General features: G+C 35.1%; 1 protein-coding gene across 1 annotated transcript; it reads left to right on the forward strand.

Moving 5' to 3' along the window:
• LOC132729976 (uncharacterized) lies at window positions 1-15,452 on the forward strand. The gene is made up of 9 exons (XM_060715812.1): window positions 1-484; window positions 1,864-1,893; window positions 2,671-3,088; window positions 3,453-3,570; window positions 3,823-3,895; window positions 4,712-4,866; window positions 8,451-8,610; window positions 14,469-14,605; window positions 15,447-15,452. Exons 1-9 carry the CDS (start codon window positions 397-399, stop codon window positions 15,450-15,452), a joined length of 1,185 nt encoding a protein of 394 aa, XP_060571795.1. The 5' UTR covers window positions 1-396.
• Window positions 15,453-16,414: the final 962 nt, after the last annotated feature.

Genomic DNA, 16,414 nt, shown 5'->3' on the forward strand with positions numbered 1-16,414 from the left:
GGTTAAATAACCACTAAAGAGAAATTTTAGTGGCCAATATCACGTCATTGTGTTATCATTTTATGATAAAACATTGATATAGCCTCACATTTTACATTGTTAAATTTGTGTTATCACAGATTATCACTGTCAACATCAAATAAACACGGTTACAGTCCATGTAAATATTGACTAATATGTAGTTAACAATAAAATATGTAAAATTATATATGTACATATGCTATTGTGAACGAATATATCGATATATCTTTTACGGACTATTGTTATTTTAAGGCTCTTCTAAGAATTGGGATATAATGAAATCTGAAAAGGTTTAGATTTTTGAAAAACATCTGATTATGTAGCGGATATTTGCCATAAATAATTGAAAAGTTTATTTAGGTCATTAAATTTTAGATGAATTTAATACACAACAACGGCATAAATGGAGTAAATATGAGGATACTTGGATTTCAGATTTCTGTTCTGCTGTCTATTATCAATGGTAAGTCTGTCTTGTTTGTTTGTGTTTGTTGTTATTTTGTTTGTGTTTTTGTTTGTGATTTTTGTGTTGTAACTGTTGTTATTGTTGTTGTCTTTTTGTCCTTCTCGATCCGTATCACAGGTGGCAGTAAGTATCACTGATTGAACACCCCAGTTATTGTCTGTAATAATAATTTTGATAGTGGAATTTTTTTTTCATAATTTTATCGGTGGTTTTGTATTTGGTACCTTATTATAAGCCTAAGAGTGTTGAATTTTTTTCAGGATTATAGTAGGGGTCCAGGGGCAGATAGGGGTGGGTGTCAAAATACTGATACTGCCACCTGTGATCCGTATATTTTGTTAGTTATAAAGATTTTGGACATGTTACTTAACCCTATTATAAACAGTTATATTGTAACAATCGTTTCTATACGGCCATATTACCAGACAAACATTTATTACGAATTTATAATACTGCAAACTTCCTCCTTTTTTTAAGAAAAAAGAAATAATTCTTCGTAAATTGACAGATGCCGTGTATATTATTATTTATGAAGATTTTTGACAGGTCATATGGCCTTATATAAACTGTTGTTTGGAAATGTAACTTAAGCCGCTAGGCCATATAACCTGTCTGAGATCTTTATAACGAATTTATAATAAAGCAAGCATCATTTTAGGTGAAAAAAATGTGAAATTTCTTCATAAATTTACAGCAGCCTTGCATATTAAATTATAGAAACGTCACGATTATCCAATTAAAAGCGACGTTACAAACGTGCAGTGTTACGAGTATAACCGTGGTTTGAATATTGGATGGTATACAATGACTATGTACATGTTATGTCGTTTTTGGCGTGTCATACAGAAAAGATAGTGTTAATATTGTTGTATTACTTGTAATCAAACTTTTTTAAATCTCTTCTTTGAGAACTTTTGATGAATTTATATTGGTTATGGAGTGGAATTGCAACTGTTAGAATGCTTTTGTTAGCTGACAGCATGGTCTTCAACGTACCCTTTTATAAACTATGACATGACGTGATTATCAGGTGAAAAACAGTGTTAGAACGCGGCTAATAAAGTTTTGGAAGCCATAACTATTTGTTTTTACATTTAGCGCATAAATTCGGCCAACTTCGTCTTTATGTGTGATATCTTTATTGTTGTTCATTTGTTGTTGTTTCTCATTTTGAGAACGATTAAGTCACGAATAGTAAAGTCAAAATATTCCGAATTTTCACAAAATTATAATGGAATTACATTAATATAAGACATATATTAATGCAAACAATTATATTTTTTCTAGCTAATCCGTGTTTTAATATAAGACATATATTTACGCAAACAATTGTATTTTTTCTAGTTAATCCGTGTTTTATTTTTTTGTCTCCTTAGGTGTACAGCTAAAACAAGTGTGTGATACATGTAAGTAGTACAAGCAGACGATTTAAATTATTTACTAGTATTATGCTTATATAAAATTAAAGTAACATTATGTCGATCCGGGTGTAACTGGTCAGTGAATAGATAAAAAATAGTTTACATTTTGCAATAATGGTATTTAATTTCATATTTAATTATGAAAAAATAATAAGTCATCCACAAAATGTACTGAACATTTCTATAAATAACGTTAAGAATGTATCGGTAACGTTCAAGACTTAAAAAGAGTGCGACAGTCTTTTTATAATCAAGGTAATTATTATATTGTATCAAAACATGTGTTATTATTAATTATTGGTCAATCACCATTGGTTCAAACATATGTATTTTAGCTCGATTGCGCAACTCCTATTAATCTCTTTCAAATCCGGTTCCTGGAACAAGCTAGTACTTGTGTCATATGAAGAAAAATGGTCATGACTCGAGTAGGGATCGAACCCATGAACTTTGGGTTGAGAGGCAGACACCTTAATCACTAGGCCACCGCTCCCCTTACCGTTATAAAGCCAATCTATTGAAATATGCAATGTAAATATACTTCATATCGGCTTCACAGAGAAAAATGAGCATAATGTCACTTTAGGAATTAAAACTGCAATATTACTATTTTCCATATAGCTAAACAAATCAACTAATCTTGTATTATATATTTTTATTGTTCTATGCGTGTTACAGTTAAAATAAGAACCATGTAAGACATCTAAATGTTATTCACGTAATTTTAATCTCAAGTCTAGATATTTATTGTTCTTTTTTCAGTTCTCAAAGTTCCAGACGATAGCAAACGAGCCTATAAATACGGTGACAGTGTGAATTTTAGCTGTGAAGTCAACACAACGTCTATCAGTCAAAATATCTCGACCTTTCATCTTTTGCATTTAGGAAGTCAAATTAAGTTTCCAATAACTAACGTATCGGGAAACGTTGGTTTCGCAAATGTCAAGGTCGTTTCCAGGGATACGGGCGGGAACTACAGTTGTCGCTATGGCAACTGCACGATGGACACTTTACTTTCCTTGTCTTTTGTGAAAGTTGACAAGTGTAGCTTTCCGGCACAAAATAAAACCAAAGTCCCGACAATAGATTGTAAAGTAAACGATTTATTTAACATGACTTGTAGCTGGACGTCCTTGACCGATGATGGTTGTACGATGTGGAAAGCCATGTATAAGTCAGAGTAAGTTATTACTATATACATATAGAGCCTAGGAGCCTAAGCATTTTACACAATATACTTTTCATTTCCGAAAAGGTCTGAAAATATATAATAACTATATTAATTAATCCTGTTAGTTTTATTCCGACTCTGCCACCTCTATGACAAGTTGATATTGACGGACCTACCAGTGTGTCCCCTCAGAGAGCTTTGTGTTTCGACGTTCTTTCTATAACAGGATGCAATCAGTGTATTTTGCTATTACATTATGTATTATCTTTTACACTAAGAGGCAATCAGTGACACGTGTTAAATACTTTAACTGAACACATACTTCTTTACAATGCACGTGTAAGAATTTACGTTGAAAACCATTTGATTTCAGGGAAATGGACAAATACAAGTGTTGCTCAGCAGACGGCAGTGGAAATTGCACGTCATCAAGTAGCAGACGACATTGTAACATACCGGATACAGATTTCAATAGATTCGTCCCATTCAACGTTAGTCATTAAAGTAAAATCTCCTAAACAGAGTATAATTTACGTATATCCTCCTGAATCCTGTATCACTGGCCCCAGAGAAATACTCAATTTTTCAAAACATACTCTCGTTTACCTGAATTTGTTATACTGGCTCACGGAATATTTTAAGGATCATTCCACTATTTGAATTGTTTTATATTTGTTCAGTACGTTTTAAGTAAATTTAAATGTATCTATACATTTGTGTATAATAATTTTTATATTTTCCAGATAACGCTCATAGAAAAGTCGGAACAATGGACAAATGAATATAACTATACTGTGGTAGGAAGTGACAAAATATGTAAGTGATGTCATTTTTATGAATTTATTAATTAGACCACTGGGTTGCATTTTAAAGAAAGTCTTATGTCTGAAATCAGTCTTAAGGCCAAACCTGAGACATTTTTGCATTTCAAAGAAAATGTTCGGACTTATGACTTCTATATGTTATGACTCTTTTTATTTTTGAATAACAATGCTGATGGGCATTTACCAATTACGAATAAAAGGGTCTATCATTATATTCTTAACTTTTCTTTGGAGAATGTATTATTTGTAGTCTACAGTATTCGACTGAAAATAAAACTGTTTATTTAAACGGTCTTTAATTATTCCTAAAGTTAGTTTTATGTCCTAGGACTTAGGATACACTTAGGAATTTCTATGAAACGCAGCCCAAGGCTGAAGTTAACGTAAAATCCTCAATTAATTAAAGTGAAAAACTTCGCATTTTTCACTTCAATTCTTCTTACAATTGTTCTTTTCGGTGTTGGCGTATTTTTACTTCTAAATAATCGAATAATGTATACATATAAGCGACATTATGACATATTATTCAGTAATTTGACGCATATAAATGATAATCTGAGGTAGTGTTACGGTATTGCTTCATATTATCATAGACTTTTCTCCTCGCACCAAAATTCATTACAAAGAAAGTGTCCGCATTGTCTCGAACGACTAAGTTTGAGAAAGATCAAGATTTCTTGTCTATTTAATGTCTGCAATTTCAAGAAAGTTTAGTATGATATTAATCTTGTTAGTAGGCTAATCGAAACTGACAATTTTGTGATTGTGGGATACGTGCGCCATTTTTAAACAAATAGTTCATTTTCAGCAAGCGTTGATATTTACCCGGGTGTGAGAATTGAGCCTGGACTCGACGCACACACCCTTGTGGTCGGGTTCACCCTCCACCATCCTCCGTCGACAGTGGGCGGAATGGTTTGTCACGTGATATACTTATCGGAATGGAAGCTTCAAAATGATTCGGTAAAATCTATTTAAATTACAAGACTTTGAATTAACTAAATGAAATTCTATTCCTGCAAAAAAATCGGTTGAAATGTTGTTTTAAAACATTGATCAATGAGTCTAAAGAGTCAAAGAAATTTATAATTTACCTGTATATGTGGATAATTAAATCTTTCCACCGATCCGAAATGAATATCCGAAACCAACTAAATCATGTTTATTTCTAAAAGTTTTCATTAAAATTCAGGTTTATCTGAACTATATAGGGATAGTTTTAAAGGTAAACAATTTATTCAGGTAATCGTAATTATATATGTTCATGAAGTATAAAATTCTTATTACTACGGATACTTGATAAATGCAACCTTTATGCAGGCGTCACACTGTCCCGAAATTGACACCAGATGTGCACACGAATATTGAATTTGAAATTTCGCGCGAAGATGGGCCCGAAATTGGTCGACAGCCCCTCAACAGCCGAAGCAAGTACGAAAGTCAGGCGATCGCATCCGATCCACACACGATTCCTACCGAAGGTCACGCGATGGCATCATATCCATACACGAGGTCACCTCAAAGATGCAAATTGTTACCAAGTAGACGTCGTATTTTGAGTACGATGTGTTCGTACGTGGTTTGGAAGGCATCAAATGACCTCCGGGTGGTATAAAACCTTCGGTCAACCGCGGCAAATTTCAATGGCAGATAATATTGGGAGCAAAAACAAAGTTTGAACTTTATTTTGGATCTTCATATTACTATCGAACACAATTCTATTCACACAAAAGAGAAGATTTTGATTTTGGTATGGTAAATTATCCACATTTAGATTGAGACGTACCGCATGCAACATCTTACGGGATATACTTATCTCAGTTAATTAGATTCGCAAGAACTTGTAGCAACGTAAAGGATTTAAACCAGCAAACTAATTTAAATTATAAAACTTTTTATTGAAAGAGGTAATGAACCTACCGCATGCTTAGTGTTCAACACTTTTACATTTAGACGCTACACTTTCCTCTTTTGAGTACACCTGTCGGACCAAGTGGGAGACTCGATGATGGACAGTTCTTAAGTTTGGGACTGAATTGCCTTAATGTTCGTCTTCTGTCTTCTGGCTCTGTTAGTTGGGCCCTTGTATGTGATTTTCTTGTTGCTCTGTCTTCCTTTAAGACATTGAGTATATTTATTATGGTCAAAGGGTTTTCTTTTATATGTTTCTACATGATCATTTCAGTGTTCACCTTTTGTAACCATAACAACTGTTAGAATTTCACATGGCGGAGATTCATTTTATTTACACTGTCTCGTTTATAGGAACATAGTGGGGCTTAGAGTGAGGTTTTTTGCACCATTAACCGGTTTAAACTCGCCATCAGTACTTATGCTGCTGACCGTTCCAAGGCGGCGCACCTCTGTGTTCCTCAGTTGTATGTATGTTGTTTTATACTGCTTTGGTGACATATTTGTCTGTGTCCCTTGTATTCTCGTCTGCGGTAGGTATCTTCCCTTTTGCCCCTAGTTTCATTTCTTTTATTTTGCCCTCCCCCCTCCATCGAATCTCTAACCCCCTTCCCCTGTGTCCTTGCTTTGTGGGCCTATTGATTAATCATTTATTTGTTTTCTTTGATTTCCTTGTCGGGTACTATTAATTCTTCTTATACATGTATATTGTTTTAGTGATTAGCCTGTCCTTGCTCTGCCTTGCGCTGTCCTGTTTTTGTTTGGGGTCCTCCTGGGCTCCTTGCTTCTAGTTCTTGCTGCTGGGTCGTGTGGGGGTTGCATTCATTGAACGCTACCTTTCCTTGTTGATCTTGTTTATCATATTTGATCAAAATTTATCATGCTACCCAAGGTGGGCCTTCAGGAGTTGCTAATCATGTTTCTAAGTTGTATAAAAATTAGCAATGCTGCTGTCTTCTTTTTCTCGGTTGACTAATTATCAAAGCATGACATTCTGCAGGAAATAAACTGAAAATAATTGTTTATTTATTGCAAATAATGAAAGATTTTGATATCTCTGTAGAGATGTGCAAGACTGACAGATGAAAAAGATGGTCTGATGCTAGATCTTTATATGTCCACCATGATTAATATGCAACGCTTGTTGATCCACTCAAATTTGCTTTGTTCGTACTCATCGTGGTCCCATCTGGATGGTATCTTTCCAAAACACGATGACGACACGACGGTATTACGGGGGCTTCACGTAGTCGTGTTCCCTTCTAAAGACAATAGAGAATCTTCGTGTTTCCTTCGTACTGTCTTCTTGAGGCGATTGCACCGATGATCACACGAAGTAAAGACGAAAACTACACGATTTGACAAGATGGCTTCACGACGACCTTACGAAGCGCAAAATTGGCATACGAATTCAACACGAAAATGAACCTTCGCAATGTCCTCCGGCAATTTTTTGGCATGCCAAAGATTTTGCGACCGCTCACAAAGTTGCTGCCGGAGCCTGAAAAATTTAGCCGGGGGGGGGGGTAATACGATGGCAAAAGATGCCCTTACGAATACGAATGGCCCGATGTTATTACGATCAGATCCGAATTCGAACATTTCCTTATTCGTGTGTCCATTTGATGCCAAATTCGGGACAGTGTGACGCCTGCATTAGAAAATCAAAGGGCTGCAACCTCTGTGGTATTTTCTGACCTTTGCAATCTAAATCATACTGACTATCTGTATGTATTTTCCTATATAAGTTTATTTTTATATACTATAATTAATCTTACGCAGCGACTGCGTCTAAAACAGTTTGAGATTGATACATATGGAATTTTGCATGACTAGAGTTGCATCAAAAAATCATTTTCATTTTTTATGACAGCCATACTTTATCCTTGCATATCGTGGTTACTTCCTTAAAAAAGACACTTCAAAAAAAAAGTTGCCTCGACTAGGATTTGAACCTTGGGCCTCTCACACCCTAAACGAGCGCGCTACCTCTGCACCACGGGGAAGTAATACATATGTAGCTTGAATAATAACAAATACATTGTAATTCTAAATTGACACTGATGAAAATAATTTAGCGAAAATCTTCTCGCCAAAACAGTACGACATGTATATATTCCACTACTCGACAGTCAGATTTATGTGTACTACGCTCTGGAGTATTCGGTAATCGACATAGCTAAAAATAGCATTTTCATTGATTAAGCTTTACGGAAATAGCCGAACATTTTTCATTGGGTAAAGAAGATATTCATCCGCGAAATTTGTGATTGTAACCTCATATTTCTATTGACTACGTAATTCGTTAAATGCATACATTAAAAAATATTCTTTATTTTAAATTGCTGGTTTTTAAGCAGTTCTGAGTGAGAACTACTTTGCGTTGTTAGGTCTGTTAGGAAAATTTGTGTTAGACCGTGGATGTTAGCTATGTATTTACTGATCTTGCGATCAGAAAATACAAAAATGATGTATGGAAAAAGGAAGCAGGTGTTTGGTATAGCATTCAATTTTAAGTGATTTTATGTTTATGAAAAAAATATGACAATACGGGAACCAAACAATTGAAGTTATAGTATACATCGAGCAACGAATAATCTATAAGTTTATCACATTTTAAAACATAAATATTCCAGAAAATCACACTGGACACGAATCATTTTGATCTCGACGTTAATATTTCGCTTCACCATCTCATTCCTTTCACTCGTTACACCGTGAATATTATCTGCAAGCCAGTAACCAGCCATTACTGGAGCAATCTGGTCACGGGTTTGGGCAGGACGAGACCCGCAGGTATGTTGTACTTTATATGAAGTTTCTGAAAGCATTCAACCGTATCCGCATACTGTTTAGTCTCTGGGGACAAACCATTAATTCTGGTGGTATCATTTAATTAAATGAATGCCATAGATTAGATGAATAGCATGAAGTGTCAGAATGCCAAACATTAAATGCCATACATTAACACTTAATGCCTTTTTTGTATAACGATTTCTCAAGGAATGAATTCGTAACCTAATATCTTTAAAGTGGCATTTTTTTTGGTTAGAACAAAAAATCTGTTTTGTTTCAAACTAAGTATTTCAGTAATTATACCTTAGAGAAGTACATAATATTATGGTTAAGCCTTCCTGAGAGCGGCAGTGACGCTCGTTTCTAAAAATAAAAGATCGTTTTAATAAGTTACATAAAGAGAGCGGACCGGTAGATAAGGGGTATCGAGGGGTTTCCTATCGGCGGCAAATTTCCATCCTGATAATTTTTATTTGACAATTATATGAAACGATTTATCTAAATTAACCTGTAAAAAAGCTGTAAACAGCTTAAGACCGTTTAAAGTGTATAAAAGCTATATATATTTCGTGTCGTATAATGTACAAATACTGTTTATATTGTGATCAAAATGATTAAACAATACCTACAATGAAAGATTGCTGTCAGTTTATTTATCAAAAGTAAGCGGGCAGTAAGTTAGTGAACTCATCGCCAACATCTACTAAAATAACAGCGGAATGTTTTGCTCCAGATCATATTTTGTTTAATAAGTAAAATATTCATTTTACACACTGTAATTATTACAGCATTCAGTATGCCTGTCGGTCGCTTACTTCTATTTTACTATTGGACACATCACTTAGCTAGTTTCTAAGCTAGTAAGTTAGTTAGTGTGTTAGTGTGTATGTTTTAGTATGTACTTTTTTCTATTTTCTTTTCTATATTTTATTTTTTGTGTTTTATCAATACTTTTGTATTGACTTTGTCATAATGATATATCTATAAACGGCAAAAGACAAATGTTTTTGCTGAATGCCAATAAACTTTGAACTTTGATGATTTGGTTTAAAGATTGTATGGTAAACTTGCAATAAAATATGACTGATTTTATGCCATTCTTGGTGGTGTCATTACTTTTGAGATGCTACTTTTTTGAATTTTCAGTGCCATTAGATGTCCCGAAGATAATTGGATATTCTAATATATGGACAAAGTCCACATCCACCAGTTACAGCAAGTTGTTTCTATATTTAGAGGTAAAATCTTCACATTCAAGTAATAAATCAATTTTTTTTTAAAAGCCCATTATGCCTCAGAAATGCTATCATTTCAATTTCATAAAAACTTAACAAAATTTACAGATTCTTTGAATATACTTATTTGCTATTAAATTAACTGTCTTTTGCTCTGTTGACAATCGGTATAATTATAGTTAATCAGTATTTTGTATCGAAGTTAAGTTACTGCTTTGTTTACATTTTGCTTCCTTAACCAAACATGACTTCATGTTCAGATCTACTTCTTTCAGTTCAAACATCTAACATGCACTTAATCCATTATATAAGTATTCTTTAACACATGCTTGACATTTTATTAAGAACAAAAAATGATATTATTTAGGCAAAATGTGCCATTCAATAATGATAAGGTACGTTGTTTTAGATCATAATTAAAGTAGAATAAATTTTATAGTGTGTAAAGCAATAACAAATGAACACTGTCTCAGCAGAACGTAATTTCAACGGCAATTATTATGTTCTATGATATTGCTTTTTAAATTTGGGTTATTAAATTTTTTCGTGTAGATTTGCGAAAAAGGTTAAAAACACGAAAATACCGGGTATTGCCTCTCTGAACGGTTTAAAACAACAAAGCATGACAAAACTATTTTTGATTTTTTTTTTAAATTTAACAGTTTAGAGTTAACATCAATACTAAACAATTTATTTTTTCCCTTTTTCTCAGAAATTAGATTCATCTAAATTAAATAGTTTTTAGCTCACCTCACAAAGTGACAGGGTGAGCTTTTGTGATCGCTTTTCGTCCGGCGTCCGTCCGTCGTCCGTCCGTCGTCCGTCCGTAAACTTTTAATTTAAATAACATCTCCTCATAAACCACTAATGCCTACGTCACATTACAAGCGGGGACCGCCCGATATAGAGGGATCGTTTGGACACCGTTGATAATTTGAGATCGGAGAGAAACATTTCAATCATGTCCGGGAAGAAGTGGGCGGTCATTCTCGCTCTGTAGTCCACTCAGGTATTCGGACGGTTTCCGAAGGGTACTCGCCCGGTCACCCGGTGAAAACCCTTGGCATCTTCTTTCTGGACACCGGTCGATATACTAAAGGTAACAGGCAGACTACCGTACGATAAATGTCCAATTGCCGTCCGTTATCTGGCCTGTTTGCAACAATCGTACGGTGACAGTAAAGTATACGTGCGATATCTGGTCGGCTGTCGGACGGTATTTGTATGGCATGCTATCCAATTTTCCGGTCGTTATTCACACCCCGTCTTTTGCAGGCATTTTCCTTGCCTTTTACCCTCTGATTTCTCCCCCACCCCTTCTTTGCTTTTTGTTTTGGAAGGTACATTACACTCTGACATCATAGTTTTCCTTAAAAGATTGTAAATGAAACTTAAAAACTTTAAGAAACATCTGACGTGTGTGAAAACTGAGAGAATATGTGTGTGTATTTAAGTTTCTTAATACTCGCCATCGGTTGCTCGTATAGGCGAGTCCTCCAGATTTAGCCGTTTTGGATTTAGGAGGACAGCGCAAGATACAGATAGCAATATGCCACAATTTCAGAAAAATATGAAAAACAAGATCAATAAGGAAGGCGGCGTTCAATGAACGCAACCACGACACTATCCAGCAACACAGGATGACAACCGTCAAGGAACCAAGCAGTACACCAAACAATTTTCTTCTTTACCTATCCAAGTGTTTGAGCACTAATACACGGGACTTCGCTTTAAAATCTCGTCCGAAAGATTCCTAGTAATTTCCCGGGAATCGAACCCACAATGTCCAGATTACAAGTCTAGCGATTTAACCGATTCAGCTCTGAACACTGGCTAATGAGAGAATGATGGTGGTATTTATGATTTACCCTGAAGACTATGGCAACCAAAATATACATACCAGAGCATAGTTCAGCCACTGCATCGTTCCTGGACAGTCTGTCAAGCAGTTAAACAGTAATAATCTCTTTCACTTTCGCAAGGTACTGATAACTTCTGTACAACGAAAGTGACCTTCGCCGTTGTCCAAGAATTGAACACGGGTCGCCTTATTCTCAGTCCAAGGCTTTACCTGCTGTATGATCTGTTTAATAACCCTAACGCTATCCTTACGGACACCTTAGGACCATACGTGCAACGTTCTTTGTCCATCCGGGCCCTGGTCAGTAACCTGTCGAGACGCCTTCGGTCACCGCTCATATACCGCTCGGAAATTGGAAGAATATTTGGCACCTAGGAGGTGAAAATTTTAACCGGTATGTAACCGATAACAAAAAGTGTCCGGCCGGGTATCGGAGGGTATTTTACCGTGTCTGCTACGGTGAGCTGGCGATGTACCGGATGCCGGAAGAAAATAACTCTGCACTAAAATTCTCCGATTACCTGTACGGGGCCCCACCGGTCACTTGACACCGGAGGGTTACCGGCCGGAGACCTTTAAAAAAGTGGCAATTTCAACCCGTTCAGACATCGGTACCCAATCGTAAACCTAATCGGAGTGTAATGTTACGCAGGCTTAAGCCAATTTCATCCAAACTTCACAGGAATGTTCCTTTGGTGGTCACCTTTGAAAATTGTTCAAAGAATTTAATTCCATGCAGAACTCTGGTTGCCATGGCAACCGAAAGAAGAAACTTTAAATATCTTCTTTTAAAAAACCCAAAGAGCTAGAGCTTAGATATTTGGCATGAAACATCTTCTAGTGAGTGTCTACCAAGTTTGTTCAAATAAAAGCCCTGATGTCAAAATTTGCCCCGCCCAAGGGGGGTCATTGATTTTCCCTATATGCATTTAGTAAAAACTTAAAAATTCTTCTTTTAAAGAACCCAAAGAGCTAGAGCTAAGATATTTAGCATGAAACATCTTCTAATGAGTGTCTATCAAGTTTGTTCAAATAAAAGCCCCTGGGTCAAAATTGGCCACGCCCCAGGGGGTCATTGATTTTCCCTTTATGCATATAGTAAAAACTTAAAAAATCTTCTTTTAAAGAACTCAAAGAGCTGGAGCTAAGCTATTTAGCATGAAACATCTTCTAATGAGTGTCTACCAAGTTTGTTCAAATAAAAGCCCTGGGGTTAAAATTGGCCCCGCCCCAGGGGGTCATTGATTTTCCCTATATGCATATAGTAAAAACTTAAAAACTTCTTTAAAAGAACTCAAAGAGCTAGAGCTAAGCTATTTAGCATGAAACATCTTCTAGTGAGTGTCTACCAAGTTTGTTCAAATAAAAGCCTTTGGGTCAAAATTGGCCCCGCCCCGGGAGTCATTGATTTTCCTTATATGTGTATAGCAAAAACTTAAAAAATCTTTTTTGAAAAAAAACAACAAATAGCTAGAGTTTAGATATTAAGCATGAATGAGTGTCTACAAAGTTTGTTCAAATAAAAGCCCTGGGATTAAAATTGGCCCCGCCCTGGGGGGTCATTGATTTTCCTTATATGTGTATAGCAAAAACTTTAAAATCTTCTTTGAAAAAACACAAATAGCTAGAGTTTAGATATTAAGCATGAAACATCTTCTAGTAAGTGTCTACAAAGCTTGTTCAAATAAAAGCCCTGGGGTCAAAACTGGCCCCGCCCCAGGGGTGTCATTGTTTTTAACTATATGTGTATTTCTTTGAAAAACCCCAATGAGCTAGAGCTTAGATGTTTAGCATGAAACATCTTCTTATGGGTGCCTACCAAGTTTGTTCAAATAAAAGCCCTTGAGTTTAAAATTTTGGCCCTGCCGAGGGGGAGTCTTGTTTTTTCGATTTATATGGTGTAGTAAAAAAATTAACACCATTGAAACACTTCTAATGGTGTCTTTCCAAAAAGTTTGTTTCAAATAAAAGCCCCTGGGGTTTAAACGGCCCCGCCCCTTTGGGGCCTATATACAGGTGAGGACCTCAAGGGCCATCATGGCCCTATTTGTTATCATGTATATTTTATTTCAAAGCTGTCCCTAAATATTTTTTAATAATAGTCGTAATAATTCATCAAGTAACGTTGCATAACCTGTATTGGGTTTTTCATCTTTCAACAAACAAGCCGTTGACGATAAAGTCTTTTGGTATGGGGAATGAAACACATCTTAAACTTGGTTTCATAATGGCTGCAATGAGACAACTTATAAACAAAGCATTTCCCCTTACACAGTGACGTCAGAATTGTTTCAACCAAAAATCGACAAAAACCAATCCTCCTGCCGATCAGCGTGCGTACCGAAAACAGAGGCTGGGTCTTCAAAGCGGTCGGATCCTGTTTTCGTATTGCCAATCTAAACGAGGAAGGTATACAAAAAAAAACTCTGTTCCGTTACAAAAAATTCAATCTTTTAGCATAGCATTACATTTACTTTAACATTTAACCTAAATTAAGTTGTTAAATAAGAAAAAAAACACACACTTTTTTATTGTTGATAATGCTTAATATCTTTATTGATCTCTTTTAAATAAAAACGGTTTCATGTAAATCTTCAAACTGAAATCCTTCAAATGAAATCTTATATCAAACACCAGACAGCATTCTCCTTTTTTATGGAAGGCGTTTAAAAACATAGGTTCAAATACAGCGTAACGCAATGTCTTAACTTTATCGGAAATTTACCATCATACTGGACGAATATATTTTTTTCCATTTTCAGATCAACCAGTGCTTGTTGTCGAGAAGACCAAGGGCAACATACAACTTTCGCTGTACTCTAAATATGACGATAACTATGAAATTTCAACGTATTACTACTGTCAAGGCACACCAAATACATATCCACCCATCTGCAAAGTAATTTGTTTCTTCCTTACTATAGGAAGAATTATTATTACTTCTAAATGTACATTTTGTTTAAAATTAAACGCCTCTTTGGCCTGACAACCAAGAGCACGTAATGTTACTTGACAACTGGTGTGTGCGTTGTAATTGTGACAAAAGGTCTTGTGGTGACATACTTGAAGAAAATATATTGATTTTGAGTAACCATTTGCCTTTCTTTAATTTTTTTTGGATATACCATTTTATTTTAAGGAAAGTTAAATGCTGTGTACTTAACCAGCAGAATGTTGTCAGTAAACTTGACCAGTTTTCAATTTTTCTTATCTGCCCATCATCAAGGTGGTGATCTAATGCTACTTAGCAAACAGTATAAAGTCTGGTCAGAATGTACGGATGTGTAGGATGTGTTGGCTCTATACTGGCCAAAGAGGATTATCACATTTGGTTCAAGCAAGTTAAGGGTTAAAAATGTAGATTTTAACACGTGAATAATATTGTCGAACTTATCATCTTTTGGCTCTTTGCTTCCCGAGCAAACAAAGAAACAACTAAACAAACAAACAATATTTGACTATGAAATGCTTATCAGTTTAGAATTAGTTTTTGCAATAACCATGCATTTGTCACTTAAAGCTGTATTTACAATAACTATATTTGAATTATGTTGGCATATCTTTGCATTAAACGAACTTCTTTCTCTTTCATATCTGTTTGCGTTTGTTTTGTCGTTTTTGTCTGTTTTACTGGGTTGTGTTTTTGTTGTTTTATTTTGGTTATTTAATTGTTTTAAATGTCTGTTTGTGTATTGGCTTTTGTTTGTTGTACTTGTGTGCATAATTTGATCTACTTGCAGACCTAATTTTAAGAGAAGACATTGAACCAAAGATTTCAGCTGCCTGGTAACTTGACCAATTATTCAAGTGAATGGTACTTTGGTATTACGTCATCAGCGGAGGATGGGAGAATCATATGGTCCAATTGTGTATTCTCATCGGAGAGTAAGTCAAGTTATTGTGAAATATTTTCGTATTATTTATTTATTTACATTTATCAAAACTTAAGTCAGCTATATTTATAAAAACCTTGTTAAGGGGTATGGTTTGTAGATTGCATGAACCACTGCATAGGCTCCGTCAAACCAAGCCTGCAATAATTCCAATTTTGCAATTTTTGATCAGCTATTTAGTTGACATTTTATCCTTTTTTGACATATTACAGATGAAGTAATTTATAAAAATGGATGAATATACACTTGCTATTTGTTTGATATGTTTGGATGCATAAATTATGTATCAAATGTTTTTTGTTTCTTTGTTGTGTTTTTCAAGTGTTAATGTTAACATTATAGAATATATATTTTTTCTATATTAACTTTTCAGGCGCGGTAAGTCAGAAACAAGATCAACTCGAACTATCTGCATCTGCGTTGCCTAGCAACGAGAGCGTCGCGAGACTACACCTTCTTTTTGATTACTGCAGCCTGAAGAAAAGGCCGCTTTTGTATGAAGTAGCAATCCGGGAAGCGACACAAAAGCAAACTAAAATCTGCAGTGCCAACAATGTATCAGGTACAATTAATTGTACCTAGAGACTATAATTTAAATGTTTATAATCACCATTATCAAAATAGTAATAATTATGATAGTAATAATCATAATCATAATAATAGTAGTAATATTTATACTGATAATGATAATGATGATGACGATTTTTTCGTCAAACTTTTATATAAAGAAGCTACTTATTTGAATTTGCTTATTTTCAGCGGTTTCAAAATTTCTTTCTGCCACCGCTTTCGTCAGACGGGGAGACCGCATTATG

Source organism: Ruditapes philippinarum, unplaced genomic scaffold (genome assembly GCF_026571515.1).
Source record: "Ruditapes philippinarum isolate M1 unplaced genomic scaffold, ASM2657151v2 ctg12355_1_1_1_1, whole genome shotgun sequence".
NCBI classification, from domain to species: Eukaryota; Metazoa; Mollusca; class Bivalvia; order Venerida; family Veneridae; genus Ruditapes; species Ruditapes philippinarum.

Coding starts and splice junctions, on each gene's coding strand:
- LOC132729976 (XM_060715812.1), top strand. CDS start 397: ATGAATTTAATACACAACAACGGCATAAATGGAGTAAATATGAGGATA. Junction 485..1,863: donor TCTGCTGTCTATTATCAATG/GTAAGTCTGTCT, acceptor TTGTCTCCTTAG/GTGTACAGCTAAAACAAGTG. Junction 3,896..4,711: donor GGTAGGAAGTGACAAAATAT/GTAAGTGATGTC, acceptor GTTCATTTTCAG/CAAGCGTTGATATTTACCCG.